The following is a 24,530-nucleotide window of genomic DNA, read 5'->3' as shown; positions in this document are numbered from 1 at the left end:
GCTCCATTTCTTTAGCTTATTTTGATTATAAATTTCTGTATTCATTCATTACCACTAATTGACCACCTCGATTACAATTTATACAATAGTATTAATTATAACACTAATACAATATTATACTGTGATAAGAGCTATGAATATTTTATATAATTTGAGTTCTCTGTTGAATTTACTCTTATTCATCAGCAGTAGAGATTCAATTTATTTCCATGAATGATTCAACTCCATGAATTTCTAAATTATTGTTTAAAGATGAAGCTTGTGATAATTTATTTTTATTTGTTTTTATTTATATGTATAGTTTCAGATACAGCGCGTCGACCATTTTACAATGAAACATGAAATAACAGTTTAAAAAAACCAAAGAAAACAGAATTCAATCATAAAATGTATCAACATTAATTCAAAAGGTAATAGTATATAAAGAAAATAATTAACAAATATTTACATAACAATATTTACAAATGAATTTTGCTCAAAATGCGGACCGAAAACTTCTTTCAGAGGTAAAGATATCTAAGGTAGGTAGAAGTCTGTTGAAAAGAGTAGGAAACCTGTACATGAGCAACCTTTGGACTAATCACAAATCTAAGTTTTGAGACATAGAATAGATTCGTATTCGATTTTGTGACAATATTACTTTAAAATTAAGTGTGGGAACTACAGATTGACAGTTTAATTTTTCATTTACTATTTTATATAGAAACAGAACATCAGCTTTTTTTGTGACGAGTATGCACAATACTATGTTGAGTGTTCTCATTATAGTTTCATTACTTGACCCACGTAGCTCTGGAATTCTGTGACGAACTCTGGAAAATAACTTATATCTTTCAGAATAAAATATTTATTAAGCTATTATCGAAAAGGCTGAAGGTAAAGGATTTGAGGCGATAATGAAATAAGATATCTTATTTTATACTTTTTAATGCTTCATTTGATATCTACATATTTCAGTTCCCAACAGAAGGGTATTCTAATACCTTAAAAATAATAGCATTGAGTACATCTAAAAACAACTTTTTAAATAAATTTGTACAATGTATGTCTTTGAATATTATGTGATTAGTAATATAATAGCTAAGGAATCTAACTTGCCGAATTTATTTCATCAAATAGTTATTGGCACCAAATTTTAGGAACAAATAAATGAGTTTAAGTTACATCAAGATATCGAAAAAATGAAACCGATAATTATATTAGATTTTTTTAAAAAAAAATAAGAAGAAAATTTTAATTTTATCAATTAATTCACACATTTTAAAAATAAATTATGACATAATTCTTACCTGTTACAGTTAGGAAAGTGACTTGTGACTGATTTCCAGCAATGTTGACTGCTACACACCGATATTTGCCCTCATCGTTCTTTGTTACTTCTTTTAGATGCAAGAATACTTCAGAAGTTTGACTGAAAAAGGAAAATGAAAATTAGTAGTGCGTAGTGAAGCCTGGTTAGTTTATTTATTAATGATGCATGCACAATAGATTGGAACGAATGATTCCAAACCGGAAAGTGACTTCATACTCTTACTCGTGATGGAATTGAACTTCAAACTATACGGATAATTTTTAAATAAAACGCGCGTCTTGTTTGAAGAAAATCAGAATTTTCTACGAAAGTTATGTTTAAAAGCGTTTATAAAATTAAACAAAGGGAATTTGCTTCTAATTCTTGACCTATTTCGACCTCCAAATATGGAAAATTCTTAATCTTCAAAGAAAACACCTTCCTCTAAAATCACCTTCTATTCAAATATTATCTAGGACTATTTTGTTTGCGTTATTAGGTGGATCTATCCCTTTTTCTTGACTAAAATCAACCCCACGTGATGAGAAGCATTACAGAAACACACATCAAGTTTCATATAAATCAGTAAAAGTTTACGAAAATTACTGTAAAACAAACACACACATATATATATTTTATTGAATAGTTGAATCTCCTTTTCGTTCACTTCGATAAATGTATACTGTTACGAGTAAAAGACAGGTACTCGCTTAAAATCTTTCTTCCTTACAAAATTATAATAATAATAAAATTAATTTTAAATTAAAGGAACGAACTGAATTGAAATTTAATTTTTCAAGAAGTTTAACACTGAGGACAAAATAAAAGCGTTAATTATAATAATTACCTTTACCACATAACAAACCAGAGGGTTATTCGTAGTTCGTAAACAGATTATAATAAACAAAATTAACGCTTACCGATGCTAGTTCTTTGTTACATTTCCAATTTGTAATATGTCTTTAATACTTGCTAAACTTTTCGTTTCATCTTTCAAACTTTACTGCTATTAAACAGTGTGTTACATGAAATTTTCATCCTCCTGTACTAATTTATTTTAATGATACTTCAGAATCATTTCATTACTTATGTTTAAAATGCAAAATACTTATAATGAAAACCTAATTATACGTATTCAATGTATATAACTAAGGAAATGTAGTATAACATAGAAATAAAACTATTGGCTACTTACAGGTATTCTTGTTCCTGACTTATTGCACTTTCACCCTTATACCACTTCACGCTAAATGGTACAAGTGATTCCACGTTACATTTTAGTGTAACAGGCCTATTAATCCAAGCTGTCACGGTAGGTTTCATAGATACGAAAGGTAAATCTGTGAAGTGAGTAAATAAAAATGTTATGATACTGAAATTTTTCTAGAATTTCAACCAATACTGCATTATTGTATCTTAAATAACAGGGTCATGTCATAATTACAGCTCACTAATAAATAAAATCACGTAAGTTGTAGTCAGAATATTTCTATTGGAAAATAAAACTCAAAAATTATTTTCAATTTATGGACAGAGCATGCATGCGCTCGCTCTTAAGACAATGGTAAGTAGCAAGAATGCTCAATTCCTTGAATCCGATTCGTTGGATTCCGGTCTAACAAGTAAAGGGTCCAAAATGGATGAATCGAGTTGCGGGACATAGTGCGTCTTATAGAGGATGTAGAAATATGTGTATGTGCAAAGTTATAGCGGCTGAGTGCCATAAGAAACGGAGGGGGAGGGGTCAAATTTGGAGGGAGAAGGCCTATGCTATGATATAGAAATACATCAAATAAAGTGTTGAGTAGTAAAAATAGTGAAAGATGGACAATGCAAAAAGTAGTAGTTGCACATATTGGCAAAAGAAGAATGAGCAGAGTAGATCATGAACCTCTGCCGCCATCTTGAAATCCGCCATTTTGAAATCTGTGATATTTTTTAAAATGGAAAGGTAGTCATGTGATATATCAATTAGGGCCCACATGTTCTCAAAAAGTCAATTATGGATTTTGGTGATCGTTATCTGTAATTTTTTTGGAAGTTTGTGGTGATAATCCAGTTCCTCTTGAGCGAAGGAATTCAGCAGTTTCTTATAGTAAAGCATTGCTGATTATTGCCTAAGATTACTATGGCATTATTCTCACACATACTGTGTATGACACCAGTTAATGTACAATATTACAAGAACTTTCTGGAAAACAATCTATGACCTATACTTCGATCAAAGAAATAATAATAATAATGATAATAATAATAATAATAATAATAATAATAATAATAATAATAATAATAAAGTTCTTGCCTTCTTAGAATTCATTTAGGTCGCTAAATCGGAAAAACAAACTTATTTCAAAATCCTCTACACGTATTGTCAATTGTTTAAAATATTACTTTGCCTGTAGCTACCAGCTTTGTTCAGAAAGAAGTGGTTGAGATTTCAAAATGAGTATAATGATCGTAAAAGGAAATAAGAATCGTCTTATATACAGATTTCCGAACATGTATCAACCTGCATTGCCAAAACTGTAACCTATAAATTTTGAAACATAACTTATGGATCCTTTTAGAGATCATGATCAAGCGCAAAATATTGAATTCAAATATTGATAATTTTGAAAGAGTTTATCATAATAATAATAATAATAATAATAATAATAATAATAATAATAATAATAATAATAATAATAATAATAATAATAATAATAATAATAATAATAATAATAATAATAATGTTGTAACCATTTATTTGTTTAAGTATGAATTATTTTGTACCTGGAAGCTGTGAGCTAATAGCAGTTGGTGTAATTCTCTTTAAAGGAAATCCGTCCTTGTCGAAACCATTCATCTAGAAAGAAGCAAAAAATAAACTTTAGCTTTAGTAAAACAATTCACGTATAAGTATACGAAAGCCGTTATACGTTTAATAACCCGTTATATGTTTTATAAGTAATAAGCACCCCGCAGAAAATGTTACGAAGCGTGGGCATTCTAGGGACTTGTGGAAAGTGGTCTGGCATAGTAATATGCTTGTAGATACCTTGAATATGCATGTTGTATGTTATTTGTGACAATTTGCGGCTGGTAAGACGTGCATGCTGATACGGTATCGTTTTATTACAGATTGAACCATTGACTGAAGAAAGGGTGTGACCGAGTGGGAAAAGAAAACCATTGTCATCGGATGTGAACATAGTCATATCCTGCGGGAGGTGGCGCAGTTAGTTGGCGTGCCCGAACTCACAGTTAGTACTGTCCATGCAGAGCGGAGGACGTCTGGTAGAAACCAATTCTTTCGGAGTAACAGTGACAGTAAATATATCATGTCCGAGCGCGACTGTAGACATCTGGAAAGATTAGCGACCTCTAAACGATATCAAAACTGGCAAGAACTGCTCCAAGAGTACAAACAGAACCCAATCGTCAAGTCTCTGAGCGAAACCTGCGACGAAAACTGCATGGTGTACTCATATTCAATCGCGTTGCCAGAGTACTCCCAGGATGATTTTCCATACAGAATAAAATTCGCCTGTCGTGGGCGAGGGAACACCGCCATTGGATTAGAGACCAGTGGCGACGCATCCTCTGGTCAGGCGAATCCCGGTTCTGCCTCTATTCCAATGACGGCCGCTCTAGGGTGATGCGGTGGGCCGGAAAAGCCTACAAAGCTGAGTGTATGCAAAGGGCTGTACAGAATGAAGTGGTAGTATCATGTTATGAGGATGTATTTCGAGTGCTGGTGTGTGATAGAGGGCCGAACTGCATAAAGGCCGTGGATTACGTATCCATTCTGGATAATGAGATGTTGCAATTTGTCCAGTTTCTGCGAGATGGTCACATCCCAGAATCCCAGTATCAAAACAACAGCTCCACCGTTTACCGAGCTAGGATTGTGCGGAAATGATTTGCTAAACATAATCCCAGCATATCCTGCATTTCACCTGGTCTGCTAATTCACCTCATCTCAACGTTATCGAGAAAATTTGGAACATGTTGGAATGGGCTGTGAAGAAGAAACATTAACATATCGCCACGTTGGGCGCTTTACGGGGTCAGTTGTTCCAGGAATGGGCCAAACTTGAACGTCATCCTCCCCACATTGACAACATACCATAGAAAAAGCAAATCCTCGCCCGTGATGATATAACGTCTTATTGTCTAACAAAGTAAGCACTTCGTAATTTTTTGTCCGGGGTGCTTATTTAAAAAATGCAACATTCTGGTCAATTAGTTCTTCATAACAATGGATTGTCATTCATTACTAAACACTGAAGTTTCATATAATCTAAAACCCACTTTCATAACATGGCTAAGTCCCAAAAATATACAGAAGACTCTTACTAGTTACGAAAGGTACTTCAATAAGATTCATTGATTGTAGCATAAGAATATTTATGTGAATGCTAAGATTCTTATATGGGCATGAAAAAGTGTAACCTTGTAGGAGAAAGAATACTAAAAAATTTAAAGAGGACCACTTTTCTCTTCATTCGGGTTTTCAAAATACCTAGAAAGGCATAAGAGTAATACAGTGAAATCCAAGTTCTTTCACAATTTTGCATCGAATTCAGAAAAGAACGCTTATGAATTGAAATTACAGCTTCTGAAAACATGAATATTTATAATGGTAGAAAGTAGTCTAAAATTAGGACTAGCCCAACAATGAAGGATAGCATGGTTTTATGGATACTTTTAATAAGCAAAGAATATACTGTACTTGCTTATATGAACATAAATATAATGTACATCTGGAAACATCCTTTCCTATTTATCCACTTTGTACTTTAATGAATGTTATTCTTCTTTTTCTTGGTGAGTTCTTTCCCTGTTTTTACCAATTTAGCACTTTTTTAACTCCTTAGCATCCTGAATTACACAATTCCTTTTAGTGTATCCGGGAAATTGCTAGCTGTTAAATATATCTTCCTCTTTTATATGCAGTGTTTTGTCTCCAGATGCTATGAAATATCGAAGTTATTTAAAAGCATGTATTAAAGATATAAAGATTATTCCTTGAGCGGTTAATGCTTAAAAAAGATAGTAAGAAAGAAATATCCTAATACATCAATATTTTTCTTCAGTTGCAGAGGATTACGCAATCGGATGAAATATATAAATATTTCCCACAGTATTTATTATTATTTTTTTATCAAACAGAATTTTATTTCAAATTTTTAATACTTACATAAGAATATTAGAATATACAGATGGTGATCAGAAAAATGGAAACACCTGTAGTTGGCAACACGTCAGATGTATGGGTTGGCAGTGGTGTCGTGGCGCCCGCAGCGCCGGACCGCTGGTGGTGGTGTGTTAGGTCGGTCTCCATACTACGTCAGACGCAGTAGAACAGCAGTGTCCAGTGGCTGCAGCAGACGAAGGTAGTGTAAAATGGGAGACCTCTCCGATTTTCAAAGAGGGCAAATTGTTGGTGCGCAGTTATGTGGAGTGAGTGTGACGGCAGTGGCTACTGTGTTAGGTGTGTTGCGTGGGACAGTGTCGAAGGTGATGACGGCCTACACAACACACGGGAAAACCACATCGGGGAAGCGGAACAGTGGGCGGAAGAAAATCATGAGTGACAGGTCACGCCGGATATTAAAGCGCATTGTCACGCAGAACCGTCGTGCCACTGCGGAGCAAGTGACGAAGGAACTCAATCAGTACCTCCCCCACCCTGTTTCGACAATCACACTCCGCCGCGAATTACATGACATGAACTTACGGGGTCGTGTTGCACGGGCCAAACCGCTCATTATGGACTATAACGCTTTCGCACACCGCAAATGGTGCCGCGACCATGCAACTTGGACCGTTGAGGACTGGAAACGTGTGATATGGTCGGGTGAGTCATCCTTCACCCTATTCCCAACCACGGGCCGGGTTTATGTGTGGAGAACGCCCAAAGAAGCTTATGATCTGCAGTGTCTCCGCCCAACTGTGAAACATGGCGGCGGCTCGGTGATGCTGTGGGCCGCCGTATCATGGTTTTCATTGGATCCTGTGGTCACACTTAGCGGACGAATCACTGCCAACGATTATGTCGCAATTTTAGAAGATCATTTGCATCCTATGGTCCGGGTGTTGTTCCCGGACAATGACGCCATCTTCCAGGATGATAATGCACCCATTCACACAGCTGGCGTTGTTGCAGCGTGGTTTGAGGAACATCGGGATGAAGTTCAACACCTCCCCTGGCCCGCCCAATCCCCAGATCTCAACATAATTGAACATCTGTGGTCCGTCTTGGAAACACGACTCCGGCGACGATTTCCACCTCCATCCTCTCTCACAGAACTGGCCGATGCCCTGCACGAGAAATGGTGTAAAATTCCACTTGCTATCATTCACGACCTCTATGCCTCCATCCCACGTCGCATCAAGGCTGTTCTAAAGGCGAAAGGTGGCCCGACACCATATTAATCTGGTAAGTTGCAATTTCGTTCAGGTGTTTCCATTTTTCTGATCACCATCTGTATATTACTAAACAAAATTCCAAAGTTTAATTTTATTAACTTTAACATATAACAACTCATTGACTCCATTCGTTGTACTTTAAGTTATTATCACCATATACGGTATATCTAAATTAAGGGTACAGAGGAAAAGTCAACAGAGTGCATTCTAGCAAAGTTTTAGGAACTAAAGTTTACATAACATACACTTGTAATATTAAAATAAATAACTTCTGTAGTATTTCACTTCATATCTTGGAAAATATTGGTTTCTCCCTAGTACTGATTTCATAAAAAAAAAAAATATGTTAAAATAACTAAATAAGAGGCGTGATGCGATACTATAATCTATTTTCTATATTATTTGAACTCTATTGGCTTGTCCTCTTATCTTTCAAATGTTTTTATCACACAAAATGGTTGCTTCTCACCCTTAGGTAGAAAAAATCTATAGGAGGAATAAACATTTCTCCGCGATATATTCCTGGTTGTTCGGGTAGTGGATGCAAAGTTACTTCCTGAATAAGATTATTGTGCATTCCTAGCACTTCTAACACAGTCATGTTTCCTAATTCTTCGACATCAGTGGCTTTGACAAGAATATAATTTGGAGCTCCTATTGAAATAAACAAGTACAAAATAAATTCTTTAATTTTTGTTCAATAGTTATGCTTTGTAGACAAAAATAAATTGTATGATAAGTCCATGCAAATTATGATATAGTTGGTAGAATGAATGTAGAAGAAACAACCACTGGGAGACAATATTTTCATTCACCTTACATTTAATGAAACCAAACTAGAATATCTTTACGCCAGAGACGAGACATAGACATAAAAATCGTAATGTCTTTTACACCAATTCGATATCCCAACTGTTCGGGAGGTATGGAAAAACATAGTGCAGATTGCTATACTCCTTAAAATGGCATACTTGTGGCAACTTTTTAAAACAATTGTTGCATTTCTTTGCTTCTAAAATATTACAGTAACAGTTTATGGTAGTTATAATTACAGAAAATTATCAGAATTATATAACTTTAAGCATTGTTGCAAACTTTATTAATTTTTACCATCTCTGCGGAACGGTTTGAGTTATCAAATTGTTTATGATCTCTAGTTCTATTAAATACGATCTACGTAATTGATTGTGATACTTATCTGAGCATATTTTTTTAAATAAAGCCTTTTGAAGAAAGTTAATTTCTTGTAACTTTATGTCTATTTATTCGAAATACATGAAATTGATTCTTCATATCATGTCCATTGTATTCGACACTAAAATAGTTTCGGTAAGCTGTGCAACGTACGTCTCACTTGTGTGAGTTGTAAGTATTACTGTTGTAGAAGTTTCCGAAATTTGATTGTTCGTCAATATTTGTGATACTGTGGCGTGCTTCGTTTTGTAACACTGACTGCTTTTTATCCATTAATTTACAAGAGTGATTCAAGATAAATGGTCCACCATACTCGTCTTGTAAACACTTTTAAATACAATGTTTCAAAAACTAACTATTGTAAATTTAGGTAGACTGAATATTGTAAATAAGCTTTATATTTGTTTTATGGTTTCAAACAAATATAACAGAATATTCTTCACACGTTTGCTACAATATATGTATTTCATCTTAATTTGTTTAACTATAAATATAATGTTTGAATATGCATATTTATAATAAATACCTTTTAAGGGGCGATGGTAAGTTTCCTTTATATGGTCTGTAACTTTTGCAGAAAATCCATAAATAAAATCAATTGCACTAAGTCCCGTTGATCTCACCGTGTGTTCAGAATCACTGCCCACAAACAAACTCCATTCCCCTGGATCTGGCTCCTGAACATTCACTACACGGACATTCTCTAAAGTAAGAAGGGGGTTAAGCTGCGGAGGACCAAGTACAGCCTGACCCTCTGGATCAACAACATTTATTTTTGGATTTACACCAGAAACTGAAACAGTGAATTCACGCAACGTCTCATCTACATATATTTCATGCTTTTCGTTGGCAGCTTTGTCCTTGTTCAGAGCCAATAGGTTCACTTTCCTTGCTTGCAAAGATACTCGTACAAAGCTCAGCACCTGCAGAAAGACAATTTAGCATGTTTTAACTTTTTTATATATATAACAGAAAATTTTGTTAGATTAGAAAATAATAACAAGAATTTTAGGAATGATCCAAAAATGGATCAAAAGATTGCGATCTTGGCCAATGATTAAATGTCGGGACATGGGCCACAAAATTTTTGAATGGCCTCTAAATCGACTTTCCGTATATTTTACAGAATAAGCATATTATAGTGAGTTAAGTGGTAGTTTTGGTTTGGATACACTATATGCAGTTCTCCAGATATAAGACGTACAAGAAAACGTTTGGCTGAATGAAATATATATATATAGGATCAGAGGCCTCAAAAATTTTGAATGGACCCTAAATCGAGATTTCATATTTTTTACGGAATAAGCTCATCGTACTGAGTTAAGTGGTAGTTTTGCTTTGGCTACAGTATATGTAGTTATCGAGATATAAGGCGCACAAGAAAATTTGTAACTGAATGAAAAACATTGAATTTTTTGGACCAGGGGCCACAAAAATTTTGGATGGCCTCTAAATCAAGTTTTCTTATTTTTTACGGAATAAGCACATCATACTGAGTTAAGTGGTGGTTTTGGTTTGGATACACTATATGCAGTTCCCCACATATAAGACATACAAGAAAACGTTTGGTTGAATGAAATATGTTGAATTGTTTGGATCAGGGGCCACAAAAATTTTGAATGGCCCCTAAATCGAGATTTTGTATCTTTTACGGAATAAGGACATCATACTGAGTTAAGTGGTAGTTTTGGTTTGGTTGCACTATATGTAGTTCTCGAGATATAAGGCGTACAAGAAAATATTTGATTGAATGAAATATATTGGATTTTTTGGATGAGGGACCACAAAAATTTTGAATAGACCCTAAATCGAGATTTCATATTTTTTACGAAACAAGCATATCATACTGAGTTAATTGGTGGTTTTAGTTTGGCTACAGTATATGTAGTTCTCCAGATATAAGGCTTACAAGAAAATATTTGATAGAATGAAATATATTGGATTTTTTGGATGAGGGACTACAAAAATTTTGAATAGACCCTAAATCGAGATTACATATTTTTTACGGAACAAGTACATCATACTGAGTTAATTGGTGGTTTTTGTTTGACTACAGTATATGTAGTTCTCCAGATATAAGGCTTACAAGAAAATTTATAATTGAATGAAAAACATTGGATTTTTTGGATCAGGGCCCACAGAAATTTTGAATGGCGCCTAAATCGAGTTTTCATATTTTTTACGGAATAATCACATCATACTGAGTTAAGTGGTAGTTTTGGTTTGGATGTAGTTCTCCAGATATAAGGCCTACAAGAACATTTCTGCCTAAAATATATTGGATCTTTTGATCCAAAAAGAAGTCCTATGCTACAACACTTTCGCTCATATTGACGTACTGGTAAGTAATTTTATCTTGATTTTTACGTGTTTATGATGACATTGTTTTGTTTTGTTTTCAACCTGTCTTTTCTTCCATTTTTCGCTCTAATTTATTTCTTCTCATTTTTCGTAATCACTATCTTTTTTTTTTATTTTATCTCTTGTAAATTTACTATATTTTATTCTATTTTTATTTAATTTTGTTCGATTTTATTTCCTACTTGCTATACCATGATAATTTATAACGTCAATTGTTGGTTCTTCTGCCTCCATAATCATACGAATTTGAATGACAGTGACACAAGAGCGATTTGTTTTCTTTTCTCTTGCCTTCACGTTGGTGATGTGACTCTCAGTTTCAAAATTTGAATCCATATAGTTTCTTCAGAATGTTTTTATTCAAACATTCATCTTTAAAGATCAGATGTCTTTCTATTAGATCGAGGAAAGAGTGAAAAAAGAAGAAATTAAATATGAGGAAGAATATAGAGATAAAAATATGTTCGTTCAAGTATCACTGTCGATCATACTGAAAGTTTTTCATTTCTCTTGCCGTCATACCTATTACATTAGGGTTACCATACGTCAGCATTATCAGGAGTATTTTGAGAGTAAAAATTTCAGTCCATATAGAATTTCCGAAATTCCCTGATTTCTTCGCTTTTCCTAAAATTCCCTGATTTGTTTGCATTTTCAAGCTCGAGTGTATTACCAACTTAATTTCAAACATTTCACATGTAAAGACATGTTTGACTCATTATATTCAAAGGAGGAATTGTCAAAAGATATCTGATCTACTGAACAATACGAATACACCAAAACACTATGATGCTGTGATAAGTACTCTTGTTTACTTATTTTTCATACATTTCAATATATTTTTCACAATTGTTTGAAAGTAAAGTTGAAAATAAAAGATAAATCTTAGCATTCCTGTCTGGAAACTTAAAGTTTCCATGACAAGTTTACCAGATGAAACTGCATCCGCATTTTGACATTTCAAAACATGGTAGCCCCATATTACATCATAACGATTTTTTTTTAAATGTTGTTTCAAAGCATATATTGTGTATAAATATAACTTCTATAGTTTTTCTTTCCCATCCTAGAGGTTATTTTACTCCTACTTATAGAATTTTCTCTTGATTATCTCTTTTACACTCAATGATACTGATAGTTAGGTTGACAAAAATACTTCGATTTTGAGGGACTGAAATAGTTTTTTTTCGGCATTATAAGAAAACCATTTAAGAAACATACAGTGTATTATATTTTGACCGATTCTCACTACTAAAACTTTTCGCTTTCTTGTGAAAAATTAAAAACTTCCTTTAGAATTTTATATATTTTTTTAACAAAATGTATTGTTGTTTTATTAAAAAAGTCTACGTTAATGTGATAACTCACGAGTTGTCTAGTTTGACATTTTTAGGTAACCAAAAATAAATGTTTTATCAAAATCTTGAAACCAATTTAAAAAATATCCTTATTTAAACTCTGTGAAAACACAACGATATTGTTAGATGATAATAATATTCAGTATTTTATGGTAAAATGAAAAAGAAAAACAAATTATGAAGTATTGTGCAATATTCTTCCACCTGACATATAAATTGTTCACGAAAATATAAGGTGTATTATTATGATGAATAGTATATTTGAACTAACATTCTTGTATCTTTTTTTTTTTTTTAAACTCTTTTCTTCACTCTTTCCTCACTCTGATGACTAGACATTCTATCTTGAAATCTAAACTGCGTTTTTCTCTATAACAGTTACGATAATACATTTATTTTATATTCGATAAGTGCAGATCAAAATTTTGTACTCCATTCTTGTTATTATTATCAGAGCGCGAATTACCAGGCAGATAAGGTAGATTTCCCCCTCAATCTAATTTTAATCCATCCAAATAAACTAACTGAAGCATCCCTACCCAAAGTGCTAGTATTCTCCCCTCAAACCATGTTCAGTGATAGAAAGTTCGAGTATATTGTCGAATCTCACTGGTTTTGTTCTTTTATGCAATTTTTATCTGTTAGCTCTATTCCGAAAAAAAAAAATATATACTACCGGTATCCACTTTTGGCTTCTAATTTTATATTGATAGCTACCATAATATACATTATATTCTCTTCGTTGTTTCTACCGTCACCCAGTTTAACTATTTCATTGTGTCTATAGTTGTCACTTGCATTCAAATCCTCATACCCTTCAGTTGAGTATTTGTCGGAGGTGAATTTGGATGATAATGTTATAGTATTTACGAATAACGAAGTCATGTATGGATTAGCAAATGTCTTACACGTACTTACGCATATACAATGTGAGACAGTTTCAATCTTATACACATTTGGTAAGATTAGATGCGAGTATCTCTGGCTATGCACACTTAATTTAGTTGTTGTTGCTTAGTTGATTGATATGATAATTTTTTTGTTTATTACTGTTGTCAGATAATGATATTTGTGTATATGTGTTGGGAGAAGAGGATTCAATGTCTCATTTGGAATTATTGCATCATAAGATTTCTGTGCCCTGGTAGGTCTCATTTTGTTCTCCCGTTAATTTACATATATTACTAAGTGCAATTTTTGTATATTGTAGATTCCTTTGCACTTAAATTATTTATAAACATATGTAAGAAACTAAGTGTGCTGTATTTTTACTCTTAGAGTAGTCATGGAAACTTATTATTATTAATTACATTCTGTTATTTTTATAGTAACTTTTCCACTGTTTCCGACCATAAGTTTTTATTTTTCTCTTTCATCAATAAGAGAATTAGTTGAGAATAAACTGCGGATAGGTAAAAAATAAATAAATAAATACATAAACAATAATAATATTCACATGTACTTCATACTTCTCACTAAAAAGACGAGGTTGCAAATAACTACTTGATTTTTTTAATCAAATATATTTCGTATAAAAAGCGACAAATTTGTAGAAGTTTTCAGAATAATGACAATATGAAACAACATTTCTCACCTCTTCAACATCTGTTTTATTGAGATGAAATACTTGACCTGAGCTCGTAGCTGCAATTTTTTCGTACGCCTGATAACCAGGCTCATTTCTCTTCTTACAATCTCCCGTCAACACAAATACTACCTGTAAAAATAAAATCATCTTTTTTATTAAACAATTATTATTATTATTATTATTCAGTTGTTATAATCAATTATTTCCTGGATATTTATCTCGAATATATAAGCTAAAAATATAGTATTCTACCAGGATTTACTGAAAAAAGTTAACATTCTCGAGGTGTGTTCTATGGCCTTATTTTACTTATAGCCCCACAATGTATGTTTACTGCCGCTTTTGGTCGGGAAAATGTTTCTGAATACGTGATTATATTTTCAGGCAGTTTCCTAGAGCCATTGTGATTGTTACGTAGCTACAAATTAGGCTTCAACCCCTTATTGTACCGAAGGAAATCACGCCTACAGCTCTCTTTAATTTACCGTCAATATCTTTTTTATCTTTTTTTTAATTCACCAGTACAGCCAATTGTGATTTGTTTACACTGGATTACTTAAATACACTGAAAAAAACATCTCCAGTTGTTTTCAATGTATGAGAGTAATCCTAATATTTCTATGTGACATTTTGAGAAATTTTTTTCTCTACATAATGGAAGTGGCAAGAGAAAGCTGATTTCTGTATACACATAACTGTGATTTATTTCTAGATAATTTTCCAGAATTATCTATTTATTTTAAAATAGATCTATGGTGTGCCAAAGGACATATAAACTTGATACATTGATAATAACACTTTTACAGTTACTCTCTTACCTCTCCACACAAGAAAAGTTAATAAAATTTTTATTCTGTTGATTTCAGAGTGCATTATATGTGTTCAGATTCATTGCTTTAGGAATATCTAAAGACTATATCTCGAAGAAGCAAACATAGTATCAAGAGTCTTTCCTCATAAGTGTAAAAAGCAGTACAAATTGATGCAGGGAAAAGAGTAAATAAATAGAGATAGATATAGATACAAGTATATCAAATAATATCAGTACTTTTGAATGATATCAATTGACATCAGTGCGTGTGATATCGATGTTTATTTCAACATAACATCAACTTCAGTGAATAGTTTTATGACTTAAATATTTTCTTGAGTACACTGCGAATTCCGATGAAGTTTAATCGAAGTTGATCGAATAATTCTAGATATAATCTCGAAATATTGTCATACATTGGAATTTCCACTATCTTTTATTTATTTTAATTTAAAAGAGCAGCTTGTGGAATAAGCATATATATATATATATATCTTTTATACGTGTAATATTAACTAATCAAATGGACCTGGAGAAGTCCTTTAAGGTACTGAAAACGACCTCACGCCATGTTCTGTGGAAATGACGTAAGAGATACTCAAGAGTCTATTGGAAGTCTAAGGAGTTATCTGGATTTCGAGCAAATTGAAGGAATTTGAATGTAAAGCTGGGCGTATCATAATTTGCTTCCTACCATCTACAATAAAGCAAAATCATTCTTGCCGTAAAAAATTTAATTAAAGCACCCATGGTTGAACCGGGTGAGTTTGATAGAATTGTTCTCCAAATTTACAATTATAGAGACAAACCAATTATATTACTATATTAGTTATCAAAACTTCTCATTGTATGAAATATTTAATCATTCCAGGTGCAAACTGTAAAGATACCGAATCAAATTTATTATGAAATATTTATTAACAAATTAGCTTTTATCTTCCACAGATAATTTACATCTAGACTACTACTTTAAGCTGTTGTTTCATGAAATATAATTTAAATAATGAAGACCACAGTTACTACTAGTATATATCAGTTTACAATATACATAAAATGTACAGGAGAAATATCCTATTTCACTTTCACATCACGCATATCTTTCAAGTTTGAAAATATATATATTAAATTCTCGTAAAATCAACCAAATTCAGTAATCAAACAAAAACAGATTTATCCTCAAATATCTATTACCTCAGAGATTCGAAATAAAGAAAGTAGATAATTAAATAGTAACTAATAATACATATTTGAATTGTCTTTGAACAAATTCTTCTATAATTATATAGTTGACAGTTGAATTACAGTTTTCAGAAATACTTCTTTTATAACTACATATCGTTCTCTACGATATTGTAAAACTATAATAAAGTATTCCACATTATCTATGCTGGGCAAAGACAGTTATTTGTAGACACATCTATGACGTGAACCAATTTTTTGTGTGGAAGATTCAGACGGTATTTCTGATATCTCCAAATATTAAAAAGTGTTCGAAGAAATATTTTAAGATAAATTTTATACCAATGTTCTACATTTACTTTTAAATTTAAATAATTAATCTATGTTTTAGTGAAGATTTCCATTATACAGAGTGATTTACGGCTTTAGTTTCTAATGAACACTTTATAACTGAGCCATGTCCAACGTGATTGCTCTTCTTGTACCTTGCTCTCATCAAATAAATGACACACGTGTGACAACTAATACAAATACTTCGACAAAAATCATAAATAATGGCCACTATTTAATTTAAAGTGGCCATAATCTTCTCACATTTTAAAGCTATTTTTTTTTTTTAAATATTGCATTTCTACAAGACAGTTATACCTCCAATAATTGTCTGATTAATTAAAAAATAAGAATGTTCATATTCTATTCGTATTTATTATTGCCGTTTCAAATGTACTGACTACGCTAATACCATGTGAATGTGAACTAACATACACTGGACAAAAAGAACGGATAATTAAAGACGAGATGTGAGGAGCACATAAGGTATACAGTATACAATTAAATCAACTAGAGAGAGTCAGCATTATTTCAACATGCAATAGAAGAGAAGCATAAAATTTTGTTTGAAAAGGCGTCGATCATATGTACAGTAGAGTAATTCATGGATATAAAAAGTTATTAAGAGAAGCAACAGAAATAAAATTATACGATAACATATTGAATAGAGAAAATTTGAAATCAACTGAAATTTGGAATAGTTTATTACCATATTGAAAAAAATTAATAATATTAAGAAAACATTGAATCAAGCTGTAACTTGCAATAGTATTTAATTGTTACATATAATTATAACAATGTAAAAATTAAAATTATATCACAATAATTGTGCAATAAGTCCCCGAATTAGTACAGCTCAAATCAAGACCTACCAATTCACCTATTTTTCTCTAAGCATTTTTACTGGACACAATAAAAATCATAAAAATATAAAAATCATCATTTAATAATACCAGGTGATCCACTATTATGTCCCTATTTTTATTTTACCGTTATTTTATCACAAACGGTGTAATATAAATAACTCTAGCGTTATATTATTCTCTATTCTATGCCTTTAAGTGTCATTATGTAATTGTTACGTTATTATTGTTTGTTAACCAGTAATTAAATGAAGATGGCGCAGAGACTGAACATTGCCAACCGTGCTCGGATTGCAGCGAGGATGGAAGTATGGCGGTCGACTGTAATGTTGCAAAGATGGTGGAGACGAGAGAAAGGAAGACACGCGACTCTGGACATGAACACAATAAAGAGATTGCATGCGAATTTGTTGCGTACGGGTTCGGTTACTCATCAAAAGAGTGCTGGGCTCCCAAAAAGAATTGTCACTGAAGAGGCTAAAACGACGCTGCTGAGGTATTTGCGCTAAGTCCCACAAAGTCCCTGAGACAATATCATAGGGAACCTGGTTTATCTTGTGGTTCGGTCGAACGACTAATGAAGGAAACCATGGAAACCATGGAAACCACATTTTGTACAGGCATTGTCCCTGGAAAACTGTGATGTTAGAATGGAGTTTGCTGAATCCACATTACAATGGATGGAAGAAGAACCATATATCCTGAGTAACATTCTGTGGTCAGACGAACCAGTGTTCCATGTGGGTGGGTTCATAAATCGTCATAACTACCATTACTGGGCCCCTAGTAACAACAGTCCTGGAGCTACAATTGAAAAATTGCAGTCACGTCCTTCGCTGATTGTGTAGTGTGATATTCGTGATGACACTCTTATCGGTCTTTACAGTCTTCGCGAAACAATGAATGCGGAAAGGTATGTGCACGTGCTACAAACGTGTTTTTATCCCATTGTCTCAACCTGGGACGTAGTGGACAAGTTGTAGGTCTACATTATGCATGATGGGTCACCTCCTCACTATTTTACGTTGATTTCGCGAGAATGTCCTGACAATGCTTTTTCAGGCCGCGTTACTGGACGTCGCGGAAAAGTTGAGTGGCCACCGAGAAGTCCAGACTTGACCCATTGGATTTTTTCCTCTGAGGATATTTGAAAAAGAAAGTGTATGCCAGAAAACCGCGTGACTTGGACACTTTGGAAGCAGTCATTAAGGAAGAGAGTGCGCGGGTACCAAACGACATGTTGCAACGGTCTGTAAGGAACGTTGGGTCCCGATTGCAACAGTGTGCTACTAATGCTGGTTGATTGAAATGGCAAGGACCATAGTACATAATAGAATTGACAGCAACCATGTAACATTGTTAATGACATAATAATAGTGAAGTGAAAATAGGGATATAATTGTGGATCACCCTGTATATTCTTATCTATATCACTTATAACAACCAAAGGGTAATAGAGGATTTCAGCTTAATAAGGCTCCCTCATAATAATAGATAAATCCTTACGACTGGATCCAAGATCAAGATCAAGGTCAAAATGAACATAGTCAATGTGTTTGAAAGGTCTGTTAAATAAAATAAGCATGGATGGAATGTCAAAAGTCTTGTGAAAATTATGTAGAATATATATGATTATCCGATTAGTTTATTATTATTATTATTATTATTATTATTATTATTATTATTATTATTATTATTATTATTATTATTATTATTATTATTATTATTTGCCTGCAGAAGTCATTTATCAAACTTCACAAAGCTCTTTAAAAATCACTAAATGTTTCACTTGAATTATTGTACAGTTCAGAACGATGCCAAAAAACTATCAGATGCCTTCGAAATGTCGATGTAGAGAAGAATGGAATAAATTAGCTTAGTGGAAGCGAAAATCAATTATGAAAATAGAGCAGTATGGAGATAACTGTGAGGAGAGAAAAGTGAATTGGTAAAGACATAGATAAAAATGTAGTGAAAGGGATGTAATAAGATATGGTAAAGGGAAACAATGGAGAAAAAGTAAATAACAATTGGGTGGTTTCATGCTAAAACGGACTAACTATATTTTTTATGAAATTGAAATAGTGTTATATTTGTGTTGAGAACTGAAAAACTTATCACTCGCCATAGATTTCACTCACCACCACGACTTACCTTAACCCTGGCAAACTAAAGAAGCTATAACCTCCGTTCATTCTGGCATGATAAAACTATTAGTTCACAAAATGTCACTCCATCTCAATTTCATTACAAATGTAGTTAGTCCGTTTTGGCATGGGTGGGACCACCCAATTAACGAACGATATTAAAGCAGTCAACCTACATCAAGATGGAGAAGGTAGCAGAAGATCATTACATATGAAACCTCTTTAAGTAAAGACTACAAATAGCAAATTATTATTGTTATTATCTTAAATATTAATAAATCTTACCTGACTCTGTTTTCTTTGAATTAGAGCTAAAACTTCGTCTAGTTTGTAGTAATCTTTTGCATCAGCGTCTGTAAACACATATATATACGAATTGGGAAGACTTGCTTCCAGTGCTAACTTGATGGCTCCTATTGACATTTCCGGGCAATCTCCTCCTCCTTGCACATAAATATCTCTTAACTTGTCTTGAAAATACTTATGACTAGTAGTTACAGTAACATTACCAATTTCTGAAATAAAGAATACAAGTTAATATTTGAAAGACATTGCAATCTTAGAAGTTGCTTCTTAGTACACAATGATATAATACATATTTTATTATAATCTGAAGAGATCAGATTATTTAACCCTGATTACGAAATCTGCTGCTCAGTGTTCGAAGTGAAGAAAAAACAGAGAAGGTATGTTTTATTACGATTTTGACTTGACATACCAGCTTCCTAAATGTTGAAATCCAGTGAGGGTATGTTGCCTAAAAGATTGTATTTCTATTTACATAATGACTGAAAACTATTGGAGACCTTCTCTGTAGTAATACGGGAAAGGGGGCATGGAGAGACTTTGATCCCCTCCAACTTTCTGAAAAAAATATCCCCTGATGTTGTATTATAGAGAATTATACACAAAAATGCTCAAAAACCGAATGAAGATATTAGTAATTTCCTGTGAGAAAACTCCCGGTCCCCCACTCGAAAGTGGGGTCCGCTTCCACAGCAGACAGCTCCTAAACCTTCCATGCTCAAAGCACGGCATTTATATGCATTAAAGCAAGAAGACACACTCATACACACATACATAACAAAGAAAAATGCAATATGGCACATCGAAATATAAACTAGATGACTTCTTTGCAGACACCTCATTTTAAAAACAAAAGGTAGGAAAAAGATAAGAAAAATGTCGCTGTTGTCAACTTTTCGACATAAGAAATAAAACCTTTTTAAGTTCAAAGCTATTCGTCACTTACTGTGTATAAAATGGATTTATTAAAGGTATTTAGCATTTGTACTTTCCAGTGACGGTAAGTTTTATTCATTGGAAAGCCAGAGACGGTATGCCTTCATCACTGAAAAACGAGAGGCGGTATGGCATACCACCGCATACCGTCTCACTTCGACCACTGCTGGTGCTTTCAAAGATTGGTTTGAAGAGTTCCTAGGGTGGTTTCACCTCCATTTTGTCTTTGATACATTCTTCTAATAAGTATTTTACCTCTTCTAGTAGTAGTAAAATATTTCATATTATATTAAAAAAATACGAATCAAGTTACAGTAATAACTGTCACTTTAGTTCTACTTGTCAATAAAGTAACTTATCATTTTATAATTATAGTTCCCAGAAATGTTTCTTAAAACTCGGAGGAATAAGCTTGCTAAGGAAACCCTCCAGTTTGTGATTTAAATGAAGAGTACTGTCTACTTAACGCTAATATATGACAAAGACAATATAATACTGACGATATCCTCTAATGAAAATGTTAGTCGTTTAAACAAAGACTGAAGAGATCTCGAAAAGGAAGTATTGAGATCATTTCGGAGGAGAAACATATGAACTAAGAGAATGAGGTCGCGGTACCCCAGCGGTAGAACGCTCACCAATGGTTCGTGGGATCCCTGACTCGATTTCAGCTCTAGTCAATTGGCCTTTGTGGTGGACAAATATTGTGTATATGAATTTTCTCAGGATTCTTATGTTTCCTTCCACTTTTCTCATTCCATCATTTCATTTATCATCACCAAGTTTCCCTTATCCTCGAAGCAGAACTACAGGAATCTTCTCGTGGCTAAGCGGTAGCGTGCGCGTCTTTGGTGTGGGAGACATGGTTTCGATACCCGGCAGATCAGCCACGCATCCATGTTAACCTGTAGATCCACGTCTCATAAAGCTTCGCTGCTGAAAGGGACGCTACACTGAAAATCAAATGAAATCAAATCATGGCATGCTTAATAATAATAATAATAATAATAATAATAATAATAATAATAATAATAATAATAATAATAATAATAATAATAATAATAAACCTAGACCAAGAGAAGAATGAAGACTACATAATATGGAACTTCATAACGGAGAAGAATGAAGACTACATAATATGGAACTTCATAACGGAGAAGAATGAAAACTACATAATATGGAACTTCATAACGGAGAAGAATGAAGATTACATAATATGCAACTTCATAACGGAGAAGAATGAAGATTACATAATATGGAACTTCATAACGGAGAAGAATGAAGACTACATAATATGGAACTTCATAACGGAGAAGAATGAAGACGACTACATAATATGGAACTTCATAACGGAAAAATATAATCAAATGTATCATGATATAATTGGATGAAGATACAGCGCCGATTTTCAATGTTTTTAATGGGTAGTCACGCTTCGGTACTTACAAGATAAATCACAATGTTTCAGTTTTTATTATTATTATTATTATTATTATTATTATTATTATTATTATTATTATTATTATTATTATTATTATTATTATTATTATTACTTAAACGTTGTGTTGAAGAATGTCAAACTAAATATTGAGATTTTGTTTTCTATTTAAAAAGTACTGAATAATATTGGGTTTGTTGTTATTAATATGATATCGCTCGATCCTTGATATGACGTAAACCGTAAGAGCCTAAAATAGACATTGATAAATAGCTATATAATGCATATGCATTTTTTTTCTGAAATCATACTTTGAATCACGCTCTAATTCTCTTTCATTACATGACAGTGTAATTTTGAAATCAATTTGAAAGCAAAAATCCAATAACACCCATTAAAAAATTTCCAATGGGTACTTGAGACCCGGAGCACCCATGTGCAAGGCGAATTCTTTTCAACCTCTACTAAGCCACCAGAGAGCAACCACTTGAAACACAAAAATGGGATAGGAGAAATGGTTCATTGGATGTCACCCATCCGTTACACCGATAGACAGCCTTTGTCGTTCAATCACTGTGGAATAGCGAGTGTGGAAACATATTGAGTGCAATCGAAGCGCCCATCAAGTATGAACTACATGATATAATACGATTTCTTGTGGTGGATGCTGAGTTCCCTGAAATTCTAAGATCAGACATTTCAGAAATCATAACGTACGCTTTTCACGAACCAAATGATTCACGCGTTCATCAAGGTTGTCTGCATGTCTGCCGTAGATGTCCAACTCTGGCTACTCTCGTCACGTACGTCGGTCAGTCCTTTAAAGTCTGTGTTCACTGGTGCAGACAACTATCATTAATCAAGTTCCCACAATAATAATTATTCGACGATGAACTGCGGCTGCATTATGCCCTTCAGCCCGTTTCGACACACACGTTGTTCTGCTCTGGAACCTTACTCTATAACGGTTTGCGTAAATGCAACACAAAACCTGTATTTTTGGTTTGCGATAATTGGCATAAGTTATATATATATATATATATATATATATATATATATATATATATATATATATATATATTGCGCTTCATTACGCTCTGTAATTTTGGCGAAGGTTGGTACGGAATAAAGACCCTGGTGGCTTAACAGAGGTTGAACACAAATAGTCCTCGTAGTCGTTGTCTATGTAAAGAATAATATAGAGTTGAATCTTGAGGAGGTGTATGAGTAATGTAAATTCGATTAGATTGAGAGAATAAAATCTACCGCAATATTTGTTTCTGCACGAATAAACTTTCAAATTTTCTTTCCTAGACTAAGCAAGTGAACGAGTCAAGATGAAGATTTATTTTTGCCAGAACGTCACAATATGAGATAGAAAATCAATAACCAATAATAGAAAATCAATAAAACAGTATATTGTCTGGAAAATGAGATATTTTGTTTCACATCCAATGAGCTAAAAAGAACAAATGATAAGTACACGGCCTTCTTCAACACAATTTTACTGGCCTGGTATCGAGCAGGGTCCTTCACACAAGAGGGATAACTTTTGCTGTTGACTCAACACACCTTTTGTATTATCTGGAGATGATAAGATAGACTACAGAGACATTGAGAAACTATCAGTGAGGATAGTTGTCATACATAGATATCAAACTTTATTGGAACATTTTAGTGCTATTAAAATGTATTCATCTGATCAGATAATTGGAAAAAGGAACTTAACTAGCAACTGCACATATACATGACTAACCAACTCAACGATTTCTTTATCTAAACTGAAGGATCTATTCATACAAATTACGTACATAGAAAGGGAAGAAGAGCAAGAAAACGTTAGGATGCACTATGCATCAACGATGTTAAATACTGTAATGAAACTTTTCTGTAGCTTATGTGGAACTGTATTACTTACAAAGGAACCTTTCATAGGAAATATAAGATATTGCAGTGGCCTGAAAAATCATTAGTTTTTCTAATGATGATGTGGATTCGTTCTCGGAAAACTGATACGTACTGCCTACGACCTTACAACTGACCTTGGATCATTTTATTTATTTGCTTCAAAATAAATCATTGCATAGAGCTGCTTATGATTTAAATTACATAGCTACCATTCAGTGGATAAAATTATCACATTAAATCATCTTGTAAGTCATATAAATTTTCACTAAGATTTTTTTGTCCATCTTTCAGATTTATTGGTATTTTGTATAACTTGCTGGTGTACTAGAAGACAACATTTATTTTCAGCGAGGATACAATAAGAAAACCATCTGATGCAGTTTGTTTTTAAAAATGTAGAAATGAA

The 24,530-nt window shown here is 33.2% G+C and overlaps 1 protein-coding gene across 1 annotated transcript in view; it reads right to left on the bottom strand.

Moving 5' to 3' along the window:
* LOC145688871 (hemicentin-1-like) overlaps positions 1–24,530 on the bottom strand; it is a 71,538-nt gene that overhangs the window by 13,290 nt on the left and 33,718 nt on the right. The window contains exons 2-8 of the mRNA XM_081763038.1: positions 19,822–20,051; positions 14,213–14,335; positions 9,426–9,822; positions 8,175–8,359; positions 4,064–4,136; positions 2,487–2,631; positions 1,290–1,411 (exon numbers count right to left, since the gene is read on the bottom strand). Of these exons, the coding sequence (XP_081619164.1) occupies positions 1,290–1,411; positions 2,487–2,631; positions 4,064–4,136; positions 8,175–8,359; positions 9,426–9,822; positions 14,213–14,335; positions 19,822–20,051 (1,275 nt within the window). The remainder of the gene's footprint in view (positions 1–1,289; positions 1,412–2,486; positions 2,632–4,063; positions 4,137–8,174; positions 8,360–9,425; positions 9,823–14,212; positions 14,336–19,821; positions 20,052–24,530) is intronic.

This window comes from Thermobia domestica, chromosome 7 (genome assembly GCF_964235325.1).
Source record: "Thermobia domestica chromosome 7, izTheDome1.hap1.1, whole genome shotgun sequence".
Classification (NCBI taxonomy): Eukaryota; Metazoa; Arthropoda; class Insecta; order Zygentoma; family Lepismatidae; genus Thermobia; species Thermobia domestica.
Note: the sequence above shows the minus strand (reverse complement) of the source record. Positions and strands in the feature narration are given on the sequence as shown.